The 16,962-nt window shown below is 41.0% G+C and overlaps 1 protein-coding gene across 1 annotated transcript; it reads right to left on the bottom strand.

Annotated features, from left to right (window-relative positions):
- Positions 1 to 2,043: 2,043 nt before the first annotated feature.
- On the bottom strand, positions 2,044 to 6,140 carry s1pr5b (sphingosine-1-phosphate receptor 5b). Its single transcript, XM_075464360.1, has 2 exons — positions 6,055 to 6,140; positions 2,044 to 4,783 (listed from the first exon to the last, which is right to left on the bottom strand). Exon 2 carries the CDS (start codon positions 4,571 to 4,573, stop codon positions 3,344 to 3,346), a length of 1,230 nt encoding a protein of 409 aa, XP_075320475.1. The 5' UTR covers positions 4,574 to 4,783; positions 6,055 to 6,140; the 3' UTR covers positions 2,044 to 3,343.
- Between the last annotated feature and the right edge of the window lie 10,822 nt (positions 6,141 to 16,962).

The raw sequence follows: 16,962 nt of genomic DNA, 5'->3' as shown, positions 1-16,962 counted from the left end.
ATGTTAAGTGTGCGTCTATAACTCTGTGACAACTTGAAAAGAACATTTAATTTATTTATTTTTTTTGGGGGGGGGGCTTTTTATGCCTTTAATGACAGGACAGTTGGCGAGAGACAGGAAGCAAGGGGCAGAGAGAGGGGGCAGACATGCAGCAAAAGGCCGCTTGGTGCGGGACTCGAACTAGGGCCAGCTGCAGCGAGGACTGTAGCCTCTGTACATGGGGCAGCTGCTTAACACACTATGCCACCGACCGCCCCAGAACATCTAATTTTTAAAAGAAAATGACAAAAAGTGATAAATCTCAGAACAAGAAAAGAAACGATCCGAACCAAGCACTGTGAATAAATGTTGAAATCCCGACAGGAAATTGCTGAAAATGCTATTACATAACGAAGATGATTATGCTGTGGGTAGATGAAAACAAAACAGTGTTAAGGTAATACTCCATTATTACCTCATAACCCGCATTGCTTCCCATGTAGGGGAAGCTCTGTTTTTTCAACTGTCAATTATTCCTTCCTCTCGAAAAACATATTTGTGAATGGCTCCAGCAGCGAGCAGTAGTTTGAGAGTGGTCTCCCTGTCCCAGCCAGGTGCTGACACTCCAGTTTTTCCCCGCTTGCAAAATATGGAATCCAGGTCAATAGGGTAGTCTACACAGCAGGCCGTGTTCTTGTTTTTCGTCACAAGGTGGAACCAAAAGCCAACTATGGGACTGCAGGCCAGGTTGAACGTTTCTCCTTCACCTGGGGTTAAAGCCGCCCCCATCTGTTGCGCTCCCATCACTTGTGTCATTTTACAGCTCTCAGTAAGCCCAACTGACGGAGGGAACTGTACAGTGTGTATCTGCACATCTGTCCCGGGTGTTCACAGATGACTTATGACTAATACCTGCCCCCTTGTTGTATGAGTTCAACAGCAGGAAGGAAGCCCTGACTGGTTGACCTCTGTCTGCAGGCACATTGCTGTTTGATGCAGTAGACATGTGGAGTATCATCTGCGCCCCTACAAATCATATCAAATCAAAAGTTTTCCAATTAAACTGTATAAGTTCTATCAGACGGGCATGTCTTTGGGTCACTGAGGGTTGAAAAGGTAACAACTATATATTAAGTGAGCTGTATCCACTGGATTTACTCTTGCGTTAAGCCTGTCAGCATCCATTCAAACTGTGGTTTGGTAGACTTTAATAATAGTTACTGGTTCCTTTACTCAACCTCAACCACACAAGGGAAAAAAAATGACAGGAAGTGTTCTGAGATCTGTTCTTTTACAGGGCATGCTTCACGTCAACAAACTCGAAACGTTCGATTCAGTTCTTCTAAAAGCTAAGGTAGTTTTAACCCAAACTTAGAATCTTGCCCGGGTTCGGCTTCTGTCTCACGGTTCCAGTTTGTTGTTTTGTTCCATATTTTCCAGCACGCACTATAAATCACACATTCAGTGAAGGCACAATGCATTTGCAAGCATTTGAAATTCAATAAATAGTGTACTCTTATGATTGTAACTTACATGAAAGCACGGACATTCTCAGTTGAACACAAACTTGGACCTGAACCCACACACGTTTAAAGGTTTCCCTTACTTTGACTTTTTTTGCTCTAACGTTGAATTAACAGCCTGCAGAGTACTGTCTGTCCACAGATAGTTTATCTCCCAGGGAACAAGATCAAGACCAGCTGCCTATGATTTGTCCCAGTTTTGGCCATGACAAATGTGGATAGCAGATCAATGTGAGGTGACAGTCGAGCTTAACTACAGGTCAAGAGAATAAGAACAGCAAAAAAGTGCACAGTGTTCGATAAAAGATGTAGTGTGTGGTGCTTGAGCCAGTCTGAGACAAGCAGAGCTTGCTGTATGTAGGCCAATGCCATTACCAGATGTTAGACAAGGGGGCTGACTTCCTATGGCACTTCTTCACACAACCTCACCCACATGAGTTAACGCTCCCACAGAGTGACTTATTATCAAGGCTTAATGCTATGCAGAAAAATAATAAATCCCAAACTCTCTGGAATCACTTAAGAAAATATTTTTATTTCTTTTATGAAAAGAAAGATAATACTTGCCTTTGCTTATTTAAAAAAAGATATAATTTACAATACAGATGATATAAAGACAACTTGAGACATACAGAAAGATCACTAAGTGGATTTCAGTATAAAAAAAAGAAGTACACAGCCTCATTCAACAGTTCAGGTGCAGAAAGACTGAAGCAAAAAAATCTGTATCTGTCAGCTGAATTTCACACTAAAAATAAGTACTTTACGCTTGAATCAGAAATGTTTATGATGCACTGTGAAAGGAAGAATTGGACTGTTAATGTCATTTAACTTGCAAGTCAAATAATGTCCCTTAAATCTCAGATGTGGCACATTGACATCTGCAACTTTATTCACAAGTTGAAATGGAAATGCTTGATGTATTCATTTATCGGGCAGCGGGTTTGCTTTCAGTCACAGTTAAACAGTCAGCATGTAAAAACCAAAGGAAAATATTGTTTGTAACAATTGTCTGCTGATTGGTCACATCATGGATACGTTGACATTTTCGTGCATTTCTTGCCGTTGTGGTTTTGCTGCAGATGCCAGACTGACATTTCAAAAATTGTGAACAACTTTCCACTTCCACGTGAGACAGATCAGCCATCTGTCTTTTCGAAACAGCATTCATTTTGCAGCATCCCTCCCACCGTAATACCACAACATTCTTCACTGAGCTGGGTTTTTCTCCCCTGTTATCTGTCTCCCTTTGATTCCCCCTGCATCACGTACACAGACGTGTGTAGGGGTTGTCTAGACGATTTTATCTGAACAAATCTAGCGCACCATGGGCCTTCGAACCAGCGAAATCCAGGTGTCTGCAGATGCACAGATTGCAAGTTCTGTCCTAAATGCTCTTCAAAAAGAAAAAAACTGCACAAAAAGTTCATTTGAAGCTATACTTTTTGGTCTTTATCAAGTAAGTCTGGAAGAGATTGTCCTGTTTGCTATCATCATGGTGAATTTACAGAAGTCTTTTTTCAGTGCAAGTTAGTTTTGGAGACTTATCACGAGCATCATAAAACAAGTTTGTTTACATGCACATTTGAGTGGTACCCCTATGGCCTTTAGTTTTCTAATTATGTTATAATATAATTTCTTGATCCAATACTTTTGATTTATCAGAGGTTAGACATTAATCTAAAGACGTTTTTCTTGTGCTTCTGTTGTATTTCATAGGTTCAATGCATGTCTCTGGGCTTGTTTCAGACACAAGAATATCACAGCTGCTTTCTCTCTATGTCTTGTGTTCAGTGGGGAACCCTTTCACACTCTTCTGGAGTCTATACAGTATAAAGTCCTTATGACTTGAAGAGTTTGGGGTAAAGAGCTTTAATTGGAGATGAAGTGGTGACAATGTTTCCTGAAGAGATGGTGGTCTCCACTCCAGCCTCTAACTTTTGGGAGTCCACCTCAGATTTACTGAAGCTGCACTCCAGGAATGACCTCCCGATCTTTTTCACCTGTCCATCTTTGGTCATCAGACACGGCCGACACAACAGCCTCAGAATGGCTCTCCTCATGTCCTTACTAGTCAGAGTGTAGATGATCGGGTTGAGTAGTGAGTTTACCATCGCCACTCCTAGGAAGTAGTCAGCCTTTAAGAGCAGTGAGCAGCTTCGGGCAGGGCAGAAAAAATCCAGCAGGAGGAGGACGAAGAGGGGCAGCCAACAAGCAATGAAGACCCCAAGCACAATGGTTACTGTTTTAAGGAGGGCGACGTACTTCTGTGACTTTCTCGCTAAGCCCTTCCTCAAGCTGCCTGACATGCCCACCCGCTGGCGCTGCGTGTTGACACGAACGATGCGGAAAACCCGGGCATAGAGGACCACAATGGCCAGAAGCACAGCACTGAACACAGACACACAACAGAGAATGTAGTTTTTGGCATAAAGTGGAAGCACCGTTGAACACTGCTCCAGTTTATGCATGCAGTTCCATCCCAAAATTGGGAGGATGCCCAAAAACCCTGCCAGTGCCCAACTTCCACCAATTAGTGCCATCATCCGTCCCCGCTTTGCCCCATGATATGGGCGCATAGTCACCATAGTGATGTGGCGTTCAATTGCAATGGCTAGCAGACTAATGACAGAAGCAGCCAGAGTGATGAAAACCCCTCCCTCCCTGAGGAACCATAGCAACGGGGTCAGTTTCAAAGTATTATGTCCTGACATGATGATGTTGGCCATGTAGGCAATCCCAGCCAGCAAGTCTGACAGAGTCAGGTTTCCCAGCAAGTAATACATCGGTAGGTGGAACTTCTTGTTCCTCCATATGGCGATGAGAACCACAGCGTTCTCCAGGACGATGAGTAGGCACACCACCAGTAATGCAATACTCACTGGTTTCAGATCTCCACTGTAGCGATCTTTCTGCAGCTTATCGGTGTAGTTGTAATGCTCTTTAATGACAGATTTGTCCTGGTACTCCCAAAAGAACTGCAAGTAGCCAGGCAACGGAGGAGTATGGGAAGTGGAGAACACTGGTGCAGAAGGTGGAGTCCCTGCAAAAGCAGAATTTAATGCCTCCATGTTGTATGTTGTTTGTCCGCTACTCTACCAGTGGCTATACAGTCATTTTGAAGAATTTATGAAAAAAATGCATTAAAAAAAAGCTTGAGGTCCTTTAACAAATGGAGGGACTACATGAAGATGGTACAGTGTTATCCACCAGAATCCCAAGAGATGTTTTTTTTCTCGCCAGAAGACGGTGCTCTTGAGCCTGGTTATAGGTCCCAGACACTGAGGAAAGAGAGGAGAAAAGCATGAGAATGATGGAGAGAAGGGCTGCCACTTGAAAAAGTCAACCCTTAAATTACAAACATTTGTTCTCTGAGAGAGTTTAGGACTAAGATGGATCACTGTTATATTCAGCGAATAGGCCATGAGTCAAAATTTTTGAATAGCAGCTCCTCTGTGAAGTATAGGTTTACCATATGATTAATGAAACTGAAAACGCTGAAAGTTTGCATTGACAGTACAGTAAAGGATATTGCTGTTGAGTTTAATGTATACTTTGCTGTTTGCATTTGTGGATGTGATACTAAAAGGCAGAAGGATAGTTTTAATGCCAAAGCAACATTTAGTTTTTCCACTTTTGTTTAAGGTGTATCTCGGTCAGTGAAAAGTTGTCAGACAAAAACCACAACATGTGCATTTAATTAGCTTTAGCGCACATGAGGCCGATTCTCACAGTGCATATGAAGCGTGTTTGAGACTCCCCTCCCCACCTCCCAAAGAAAATATACTTGAAACCTTTAAACGTTTGAGACAGAGACAGAATGTCTCAAATTCTATGGAATTTGCCAACTATAAACATCAAAGAAATGATTGGTTTGCACGGTTTAAAGAAGTTAACAATCAGTGGTGATTACGGTTGCAATCCTTGGAGTCTCTATGGAATGTTTTCCTCTCTTCTTGAGCCATATATTAATACAAACAAGTGGTCTGGCTACTTTAATCAATCCCATCTGTTGCAAACAATCAGGAAAATGTACTTGTCCACATTGCCACGGACGGCTGAGTGACAAGTCCGTTCATAATGCTTACTGGATCTGAATTATCGATCAAAGTATGAATGCCTAAAGGTCAAATTATCCATAAAGTTGGGTGACAGAGATTTTCAAAGGTTGAATGTTGTTGAATGCACAACCATTTTTCCTTTAAATGACTGACTTCAGTTTGAAAGTACATATTCATATTTTTCACCTTTAATTACCCATAGTGCAATACCTCTATGCCTAAAATTTTGTTTAGAAGTTTCTGCAGACTTGAATATCCCTGGTAAAAAATAAATAAAAATACATTAAAACAGTTGTTGCTGTTGCTCTTAAAAGATTAGAGACTTTTTAAAACGCAAATAAAATGACTAAACCCTTAAGATGCTCATGATTTTGTCCCTCCATTATGTGCTGAGTAAATATGATAAAATTACAACTGTATCTAAAGCAAAGAGTGCCAGTAACATGATCTATCATATATTGCATCAGACCCAAGAATCGTGAAGAAATTACCGTGAAAATTGATGAAATTGTCTTTATCCTGCACGTAATCTGCTTTTCAGTCAGAGGAATCCAACCGAGAGTGAGTAAGTCACCGTCAAACTGACAAGTCAGGGAGAGTGAGGAGCGTAGTTGAAACATGCAACAGCTCAGGGGGTTGGTCTAAACCAGAGCTCCCTCTCCCCCTCACATTCCCTCAAGCTTCCTCTCTCACACGCTCGAAACTGTCACACACGGAAGATAGCTGCTTCTGAACAGCTGGATGTCGCTGCAAATTAGTTGTTCTCATTGCGCAAATCTTGAAGGTGTGAGACTTATTTTACATTTACAAAGTTCACATCGTATCACTGATCAGCAGGCAAACAAGAATGTGTGATAATGAATCTGAAACTTTTTGATATCCTCATGAAGACCTCCACTCCTGAGCTGCAGATATCATACTGTAATCAGAGCAAAAGAAAAAAAGACAGCAAAGTCTCTGTTTATAAATTAGCTGCATGCAAGCTGTTGCTGCAGCAAATGCTGTTCATTTTCAAGAGTTCTTTGTAACGCTGCCTTAAAACTTTTCATAAATCACTAGTTTGTAAACCTTTACAACCATTTTGCTTGAAGAACTAGTTCTCAACAGAATTGGCTCAGTAACAATTTTCACAAACGTTCCACACAAGGTAAAATGTGGACAATGAGGTTTTGTGTTTCCTTAGAATTCACAGCTCCACAGTCACATTAGCATGACGACTTCCAAATTTACAGCGTTTTCTCGGTGAGATTGCAGCATGCTTTGACACGCCTCATTGGTTCACCTGTGAAACTTCCCCCACAGGCTCTGAACACGGTTTATCAGGGCCAAACAAAGCATGGGAGAGGTGAGAAGGATGCTGTAGAAGTCAAATAAAACTTTTATTGGTTTGTTACATGTTTCAGGCATTGGTAATGATGCATATGCTGCCCTTATCATTCAACATGATACTGTATTCACGAATGCATGTGAAACAGCTGTGACGCTAACAACTTACACTTAGAGTGTTTTCACCGTTGGGAATCCTGCTCCTGATCCAGATGCTTCTCTGACACCCTACAGTATAGTATTGCACTATTCAAACAGTGCTATACTACAAGCTTCCTTCTCGTAAACCTGTTTGGTGTGGGATTAGCTTTTTTAGCAGTATGACCCTCTGGCTCCTTTTTGTACACCGGAGACTGAATTGGTGGCTAGACACAAGCATTACTTTCTGTCTTTCCTCGTCATCACAACTCCTTTGTTTTTGACTCAGACTCACATGCTCTTCATCCACATTCATGTTTGGATTTTGACAGGGTCAAGTGTCTGCTTTCCAGGCTTCTGATAATGTCACTTAAATGCAACCGCTGACATACTGACACACACCAGTGAATAAACTGTCATCCGAAAGCGGCCTCCTAAAAAAGCCGGTGTTCTCAGCATCAACAGCCTGCAGACTACAGCAAGGTTACTGTGCCCTTTATTCTTCGTATTCGGCTAATATTGTTCCTGCACTCACTTGAGCAGGCACAACAGGCTTTTAATATCTACACATGTGTTGGCGAGGCTAGTTTAGGACTTAAATTTGGAACTTTCTGTACTGCTCTTATTTGCACTTAAGTGTTTTTTGAGCTCTTGAGTAAATGTAACTACATGTTCCACCCACACTCCCTGCTGTGTGCAACATTGTGTGTAGGAGGGGATTCCTATCAGGAGATCATTAAAGAGTAATATCCTGTCAGGGTGAGTGCTGAGGCCTCACATCAAAGTCTGTAGCAGAGAAACAGGGATCTGACACTGAGGATGAGTAGTCTAACAGACGAACAGGACTTACTACCATGGACAGGAAGGAAAGGCTGTCCTCTTTCATCTCTTCTTTTTGATCATTGAAGGGTACCTCAGTGTTGTCTGTGTCTATTTCCTTGTGATTGTTTCTGTCTGTGCCTCTTTTTTCTTTCTCTCCTCCCAGGTCACCAGTTTTCTTCAGCTTTCTTACTTTCATATGGTCCTATTTTTGTGCAACACTCAAGGGTCTTCCCGCCTGGTATTCTTCAGGAATGTTTTTGGCCACACACACTCCTGTAATACAAGCTTCTTTCAGCTGAGCCAGCTCCTCTAGGGTATAGATATAATGTTGACCTTTTTGAACGATGTGTCACACACTATATGTGTTTGCCGTGCACAAAGGTTTATTTTTGAGTGTCCACAGCCACCATGCTGATGAGATTCCACGAAGGAAATAGCACCGGCTGTGTTCCTGTAGCTTTAATATCTCAACATCCTTGATGCTGAAAACACAGCTTAGGCTATGACATCATTGTATTAATTTAACTCTTTGAAGATAAATTTTGGCCTATGCATGAACCTGACCCATACTTCCTCTCAGTAGAATCAAAGTTCAAAATATCCCACATGTTATTTTACAGCTTCAGCTTTCGCTTGTCAGACATTCATTACGGTTTTGATCTCCTAGGAGGCAAAGATATGAACACAGAGCTTTGGAACACCATCTAAATGGACTTTGTCTGCCAAGTTCTCCACACTTCAGGCTGGGCTGATCTCACTACCGACTCCCCCCCTGCAATCTATCACCAGACAGTTCTCAATCCTACTCCACTGATAAGGCCCCCAAATCAGACCAACCAGACCACATCTGTGATGATAAGAAAGCATTCCTCACTGCTTTCCAGTATATCTCTTTCTCTAGACTGGTGTTTTTATACAGAGCACCAGCAGACTCTCCTTCACCTCTGAAGGCAAGTATACATCGTGATCCAGGACTGTTAAAAAAAAATAATGTGACCACCACGAAAAAACTGTGGATATATCTGTGGTTGTTGCTCGAAACCTCTCACCTGTGTGAGAGACATTGAGACAGATGACAAGTAACAGGTCTCATGATCAAACTTTAGTCTTTGTTTACCGACCAGCCAACAGGAATGGTGAATTACATGGCATGCTGATTAGTGCAAAATGTGTGACATTAACTAAACAAACTAAGAGTATGGGTTTTTTATAGGCACGCGGTGGTGTCTCCCTAGCACTGGGATCCCTAGTTCATGCTTCATAAATTGTGACACAAATTATCATTGCATGGTGTTATCGTGTAGAACAAGGCTGAAAACAAGGCAGCTCTGGCTTACCTGCGCCTCCACCTGTGTGAGCCACACACTGCACAATCACCGTCTTCTTTGCATTCACTTCAGTGTAAAATAGCAAAGATGACACTCATTATACTTCATCATTTTCTGTTTGTTAATTATCCAGAGAATAAACAACCAAATGAAAGTATTCTTCTGGGCCCTACCTCTACGGTCAGCACTTGGATCACTCCCTCTTTTTCTTTGCCATTGTCGACTGGGCAATAGGTGACAGGAGTGGTGCGTTCTTGTACTTTGCATAGCCATTAGTGGGAAGAGCCAAGGCTGTGCCACTGCCTCATTCACGTTCATTGAGATTTGCAAAGGAAAAGTGTGCAGGACCAGGCATGCTAACACTATCATTCATGTAGAACTAAACACAAGTGTCACACGCCCTTACGTCCCCCATAATTTTCCTTGATGGAGAAATTATCCAGGTTCTTAACTCCCAATGTGACATATATGTCACATTACAGATCTCTGGTATTTTGGAAAAAAATTCTGAAATTTGTTCTATGTGGTCTATTTAGTCTGTGTTATAACCCCCTTAATTTTCATTTAAGTAGAAATGGGTCCGGGTTCTTATGGGTTAATTAATACTTTTCAGATTTTGTGACTACACCCTATTTCAGTGTGAAAGTCTTTGTCAAGTCTTGTAAATAGATAAATACATAAGTAACAGACAGGTGTTGATAATCAAATGCACTTGATCAAATGATCTTCACTAAGTGTGAGCACTTCTTTTAAAGCAGAAGTTTGGGCTGTTTGCTGGTCTGCAGCATTCAGGTATGTGTTAACAAGAAGAGAGACTGGAGAAAAGACATCAGCAAGCAGTTGTTGTTGCCCATCAATCAGAAAAGTGTAATGAAGTCATTTAAAAATGATTTGCAGTTCATTATTCTACAGGATTCTTCCAAGGAGTGAACTTCACAGCAAATTCCTGCCAAGGTCGGACCATACAAACAAACCTCAAGACTTCTGGGACATAGTCCTTGGGCTGGACAAGACCAAAGCGGAGTTGTTTGGTCATTATGCACAGCACCAAGTAGGGAGAAAGCCAAACACTGCATATCAGCACCAACACATCCTACCAACTGTCAAGTATGGTGGTGGAGGGGTCATTTCCACTTGTTTTGCAGCCACAGGCCCTGGTAAACCTTGCAGTCATTGAGTCGGCCATGAACTCATCTGTATACTAAAACATTCTAGAGTCAAATGTGAGACCATCTGTCTGACAGTTTAAGCTTGGAAGAAAGCGGTTCATGCAACAGGACAATGATCCCACGAACACCCACAATTTTACAATACATACCAATCCATCCACTGTCTTCCAGTTATCCGAAGTTGGGTTGCAGAGATAACAAGTCCTAAAAGGAAACCCAGATATCTCTCTCTCAACCATCTCCTGGGAGATCCCAAGACATTCCCAGGCCAAAAGAGACTTATAATCCCTCCAGCGAGTTCTGGATCTGCCCTGGGGTCTCCTCCCTGTTGGACATGCTCAAAAGTTTCCAAAGGTAGGCAAACAGAAGGCATCCTAATCAGATGCCTGAACCACCTCAGCAAATGCAAAGAAGCAGCAGCTCTACTCCAAGCTCCACCCGAGCTCCTCACCTTATCTCTAAGGCCGAGCCAAGCCACCTTCTGAAGGAAACTCATTTAATCTGCTAGTATCCGCAACCTTATTCTTTTGATCACTATCCAAATCTTGTGACCACAGTTAAGGGTCAAAACCGAATGGCCGAAAAAGAGAAGAATGAAGGTGTTGCAATGTCCCTGTCATAGTTCCACTTTGCATAAACAAATGTCTGCAAATATCAGTGAACTGATGCCACATTGTAAATAAGCTAGTAAATAAGCTGCTAGGTGGTTCTGTGAGCTACTGAATCATTGTTTATTTGAACTTTTCAGCCAACTTGCGTGAGATTTAGAGCAACGTAAGGGTATTTATGATGATCTGTGTTCCTTTGAAGTGTTCAAGTGGCCTCAGAAGGAGGGAAAAGCTTAAGAATTAGTTCAGAGTCGAAGTCAAAGTGGAGCGGATTGAGGGAAATGGGTACAAATGATCTGGTCTTCCTCTGACAACGGATGAACTATAATCGGTGATGCAGTGAAGAGCAATGTGTCATCACAGTAAAGCTCAGGAAGTAACCACCTATTCCTCCAGTTACATTGATAATATAAAAAAAAACACCCTCATACGTTCATGCAAGTATTCTTGTGCATATACTGCATTTTCATCTGTTTTTAGTGTATTTTTTTTTCTTTCCAGACAGCAGACATTTGAACCCATCTGCAGTTTTCATCATGCTTTCCATTTTCAACTGTAGGGGTGTTTCAGGTCACTGAGCACTCAGTTGGTGATCCGATATTTTTCTCTTGGCTTGTCTCAGGGCTGATGGTTTTTTAGGTGTGTGTGGGTGCCGACTGGATGTGTTCAGTCCAGCAATGGCAGACCACAGGCCTAATGAGATCCAGGTTTAAGAACATTCTGGGTTCAAAGTGTGATAACGACACCCCTCTTGGCTCCGAGGGGCTGTAACCAAATCACTCAACCAACAAGATGATGTGTTCATTCCTGCAATGCCAGAACTAACTCTCAACACCAATCGAGGTCTGCTCCCTGAGGGCCTCTGTGCATGCATCTCAGCTTTTGTCAGTTTGAATTTGAATATACGTTCACACGAGTATACACACGCTTCTCTCTACATGAAAAGATAATAAACGAATCTGATGTAACTGCTGCACCCCTAAATTAAATAGCTAACTTAATCAAAGAATGATTCACCTTCAGATCAAGCCCAGACTTTATGCTCGTATTCATTTTGGCATGCCTATTTGTGATACTCATTTAAAAGGGTAGATTCCTTCAAGGGACATCTCCAGAATAGTTCAGAATAGATAAATTCAGATTGGATAAGTGTACAGTCAACACATGATGAAAAGAATTACTCATAATTGATGTTATTAATGTTGTTTTGCATCACAGTGCAATGCAAATACACGACCATTTGCAAGTTCTTCATATCATAATTAGGAAAAGGCAACTTTAAATGATCAACACTGGTGCGATTTCTGGCTCTGGCATATGGTGGAGCAGACCTAACACCTACCAGTACTTTGGATCAGGATGCGGTCAGGGGTGTGGTTATTGTTATGCTTGGATACAGGAACAGCAGCCCCAAGGAGAACTACCGTAGTGCACTGCATTTCTTTACCCTGGCAAAATTTAAACAAAAACATCAATACACATCTTTTCAAACACACATGGATTCACATAAATTTAGCCCTCATGGACTTGCCAGAGACGTGATGGTAATCAGACAAGATGGGCGGACAAAAACAAGGACAAGCCCATGGCAGCTGTACAAATCCCTGTGAGAAGCTCACTCCGGGATTTTGTTGTTTGAACGATTTCTGTTTTGTTTCTTTTTGCCCCACTGAAATTCTATCTAACTCTCTCCTCTTAGAAAAGAAGAAAAAAAAGCCAGAGGGAGAGAGCAGGGGAGGCATAAAGTGGTAAGAATGTAAATTAATGCCAGATCTGAGTTTTGGCCTCTCTCAGCTTCCCAGAATAATTTGTAAAAAAGGCGCTGGCGAGACAAAGATAAGGTGAGAGCAAAGAGAAGGCCATAAGAAGTTTATACCTGAAATCTTTTTATCTACTTTAACTACTCTATTCTTCTTCGTTTCTTTTAGTTTTTGGTCTCTTTACCATCAGTTTCACATCACTTTCTTCTATTATTTAATTCAAAAGGTGCTCAAGAAAAAAAGCAAAAAAGCTTAGGCAATGTGAGAACAGAGCCAACTTCGTCAGCCACACATAAGGTTAGCGTGACTGAAAGTTATTTCAGGGGTCTGACTTCTTTTCTCTACTACGTGTAATATTTATTTTCAGTTGGCATTCTACTTAAAAATTAGCCGAACCTTATTTGCCCCATCTTTTAAAACTGAACCAAAAGCACATTGTCAGCATTCATGGTTCAAAGACTTTTTTCCTATTAGCACATTACCCAATTTGGTTGGAGTGAATCTGAACCAGGTTTGCTGGTTCCAGTTCAAACAGATGACATTCCTTTAAAGGAATAGTTTGACATTTTGGGAAGTGTGTTGATTTCATTTTCAGAGTAAGATGAGAAGGTTGATGTCACTCTAATGGAGCTAGAACCAAGAAGTGATTAGATTAGCGTAAGTTTCATAATTAAAACAGGCTTGTTACTGTGCCCAGCCATTGGTCTCTGAGGAAAAGTCATTGTAAATAACTTCTTGATGTTTCTTAGCGTGCTTATTTTTTTCAAATACTTCTATGTGGAAACAACAGAAAAGCTGAAGGAACTGAAATTGTTTCTTCAGTTTTAGATACAGCTGGGCGAAAGCATTTCTCAAGTTAGCTTCTGTTATGTTAGGCCAACCTAATTTCTACCCTACAGATATTTGGTCAGGAGCCTTGGACTCACACTTTAATATACAACCTTAGACAATCACTGAGTGTTAAATTGTTTAGCAGCAGAACATCGAGCTTAATGTACAATATAGAATAATGTCATCCATGAAGGTAACAGTTGTGCTGTAAAAAGTACGTAGGGGAGCCATTAACTCAACTGGCTGAGCAGGTGTTCCGTGTACAGAGGCCTTAGTTCCTCGATGCAGCTGGCCCAGGTTAGAACCCCAGACTGGGACCCTTTGCTGCATGTGTTCCCCACTCTCTCTACCCCCTTTCCGGTCTATCTACTGTCAAATAAAGACCAGAATGTAATTTAGTCCTAAACCTTGATTGTTTTTTTTTTTTTTTAGCTCTAACCGAATAGTTTTGATTCCTATGTCTAATTAAGTAGTATTATTTCCTAAACACAACTTAGAAATGACAGTGATGATGTGTAAGAGTAAAGTGCTGTTGTGGTATTGACTGATCATAACTCAAAGTGAAATAACACTTGCCACATGTTGGTCTTGAACATGTGTCAGGAATGGACGAATGACTGAAAGCGCTGCCGACACCATCCAACCTGCCCTCCATCTTTTTTAGGACTCTGTGGATCGTTAAAGAAAAGACTTGAAGATGACGTCTGTGCCGATGTGTAAATGTTCATCTGAGTCGTGTTGCCCTTTTGCCACTTGTAGGAGAAGTACTTTACAGGACGCCATTGAGGGTATGAAAAAATGACCCAAATGGTTGTGTTCTTCGCTCACATGGTTCCATGTTCTTATTATCATGATTGCAGGACTCATCATAGTAACTAAGAAAATGAATTTGAAGTTTTTGAAGAAGAAAGTAGTCAAAATAACTTTAGTTTGAGTGTATTTTAATCCCAAACATGACATTTTCCTAAACAAAGAAATTTTATTGTCTGAAGTTAAACAAATAATATTTTTGCCCAGTCGAACTCTCTGAGCTAATAACAACAACAGTCTCTTCTAAACCATCAACTTGTATTTTAAATACAATCCCAACCAGGCTGTTCAAGGAGATTTTCCCCATAATCAACACTTCCATATTGGATTTGATCAATTTGTCTTTGTTGACAGGCTATGTACCGCAGAGTTTTAAGGTTGCTGTAATTAAATCTTTACTTTACCTCTTCTGATCCAGGAGTGTTAGCTAATTATCAACCTATATCCAATCTACCATTTATGTCTAAAGTTCTTGAGAAAATTGCTGTAGCTCAACTTTGTGATCATTTACACAGAAATAATCTGTTAGAAGAGTTTCAGACTGGATTCAGAGCTCATCATAGTACAGAAACAGCATTGGTGAAAGTACAAATGATCTCCTCTTAGCCTCTGATTGCGGAATTGTGTCTGTGCTTGTCCTGTTGGATCTCAGTACTGCATTTGATACGATCAATCACAGCATTCTGTCACAGAGACTTGAACATGTTATTGGGATTAAAGTAACTGCAATAGGCTGGTTTAAGTTATATCTATCTGATAGATTCCAGTTTGTTCTTGTAAACGAACGATCTTCGTCGCACACCAGAGTAAGTTATGGAGTTTCACAAGGTTCTGTGCTTGGACCAATTCTTTTCACTTTATACATGCTTCCATTAGGTAACATTATGAGACAGCATGGCATAAATATCCATTGCAATGCTGATGATAGTCAGCTGTACTTATCTATGAAACCAGATGAAACCAATCAGTTGGTCACACTACAAGCACATTTTATAGTCCTAAAGACCTGGATGACTCTGAAATTCCCGCTCCTAAATTCAGACAAAACTGAAGTTGTTGCCTTTGGGCCTGAGTGCTTCAAAGAGAAACTGTCTAGTTATATAGTTACTCTAGATGGCATTTCCTTGGCTTCTAGTACTACAGGGAAGAGCCTCTGAGTAATTTTTGACCCGGATCTGTCCTTTCGCGCATATAAATGTATAGGTTTCTAGGACTGCCTTCTTTCACCTTCGTAATAGCACCAAAATTAGGAACATCCTGTCTCAGAGTTATGAAACGTGCGTTACTTAAAGACTGGACTACTGTAATTCTTTATAATTGGAATTGTCTTCATTGGCTTCCTGTTAAATTCAGAATATTATTTAAAGTTCTAAAAAACTCTTAATGTCCAAGCTCATATCTCACAGTGAAATATTTTCCCAACAGAGCCCTTTGCTCTCAGACTGCAGGTTTACTTGTGGTTCCGAGTTTCTAAAAGTAGAATGGGCCTTCAGTTTTCAGGCCCCTCTCTCTCCGGGAAGCAGACACCCTCTCTACCTTTAGGATAAGGCTTAAAAGTTTCCTTTTTGACAAAGCTCAGGTGACCCTGAAACATCCCATATTTATGCTGCTATAGGCCTAGACTGCACAGGGACCTCCCATGATGCATCTCTCATCACTCTGCTCTCTTTTTTCTTTATGTACATATGACATTATTGTTGTCATTAACTTGTGTTTCTCTTTCTCAGCAGTTGTCCCTGGTCTGGTGTTGTGGTGTTTGTTGTCCCCTCTTTCCTGTCCACTGAAACCCCAGCTGGTCGAGGCAGATGGCCACCCTCCTAAATCTGATTCTGCCAGAGGTTTCTTCCTGTTAAAAGAGAGTTTTTTTCTTTCCACAGTCACCTCGTGCATGCTCCAGATGGGATATTGGATTGAAGTTTCAGTGCAATCTGTTGTTTTTTGTAGCTAGACTACTTTCTTTGAATGGACTCTGTATGTATGAACTGGAGCAATTTGGAATTTAATTAATTGGATTTGACTGGATTATGATTGGCTCTAATTGGATTGTATCTTTGAAGTGCCTTGAGATGACATTTGTTGTAATTTGGTGCTATATAAATAAAATTGAATTGAATATTCCAGCCCAGTCTCACCAGAAAACGTCAAATAGATACACATATCTGCATGTCCAAAAAGTAGTACTTTCACACTCCACTGTAAATTGTGAGATAGCAATGTTATGCCTTTGTTTTCTATAGGTCAGGGTTTACATAACATGACAGGAATCGCGAGCTATGAATAAAAATAATTTTATATAACCATATAAAACTTGTGACCATGCCTATTCTTAACTGTCACTAACTGATATTTGTACTACTACTGCAGTAGAAAAATAAGAAACTGTAAGATTAGGAGTGGAAGAAAAGTAGAATGTCACTTGAAAACATCGTATTGGGCAAATGTCAAACCAGTAATCTCTTGCACAAAGGGTCTGTTGGTTCTCCAAAGTTCATGGTTAAGCCTCCTCTGCAATGCCCTCCTCCACCCTCTCAACTATCTGGGGCAAAGTAAATACGAGCGACGTGTCGAAAGTGGTGCCATAGCATTGAAACACATTATGAAGATGCT

The sequence above is a fragment of the Odontesthes bonariensis genome, chromosome 4 (assembly GCF_027942865.1).
Source record: "Odontesthes bonariensis isolate fOdoBon6 chromosome 4, fOdoBon6.hap1, whole genome shotgun sequence".
In the NCBI taxonomy this organism is placed as follows: domain Eukaryota; kingdom Metazoa; phylum Chordata; class Actinopteri; order Atheriniformes; family Atherinopsidae; genus Odontesthes; species Odontesthes bonariensis.
Note: the sequence above shows the minus strand (reverse complement) of the source record. Positions and strands in the feature narration are given on the sequence as shown.

Excerpts from the sequence above, each read along its gene's own strand:
- s1pr5b (XM_075464360.1), bottom strand. The coding sequence starts at position 4,573 with ATGGAGGCATTAAATTCTGCTTTTGCAGGGACTCCACCTTCTGCACCA.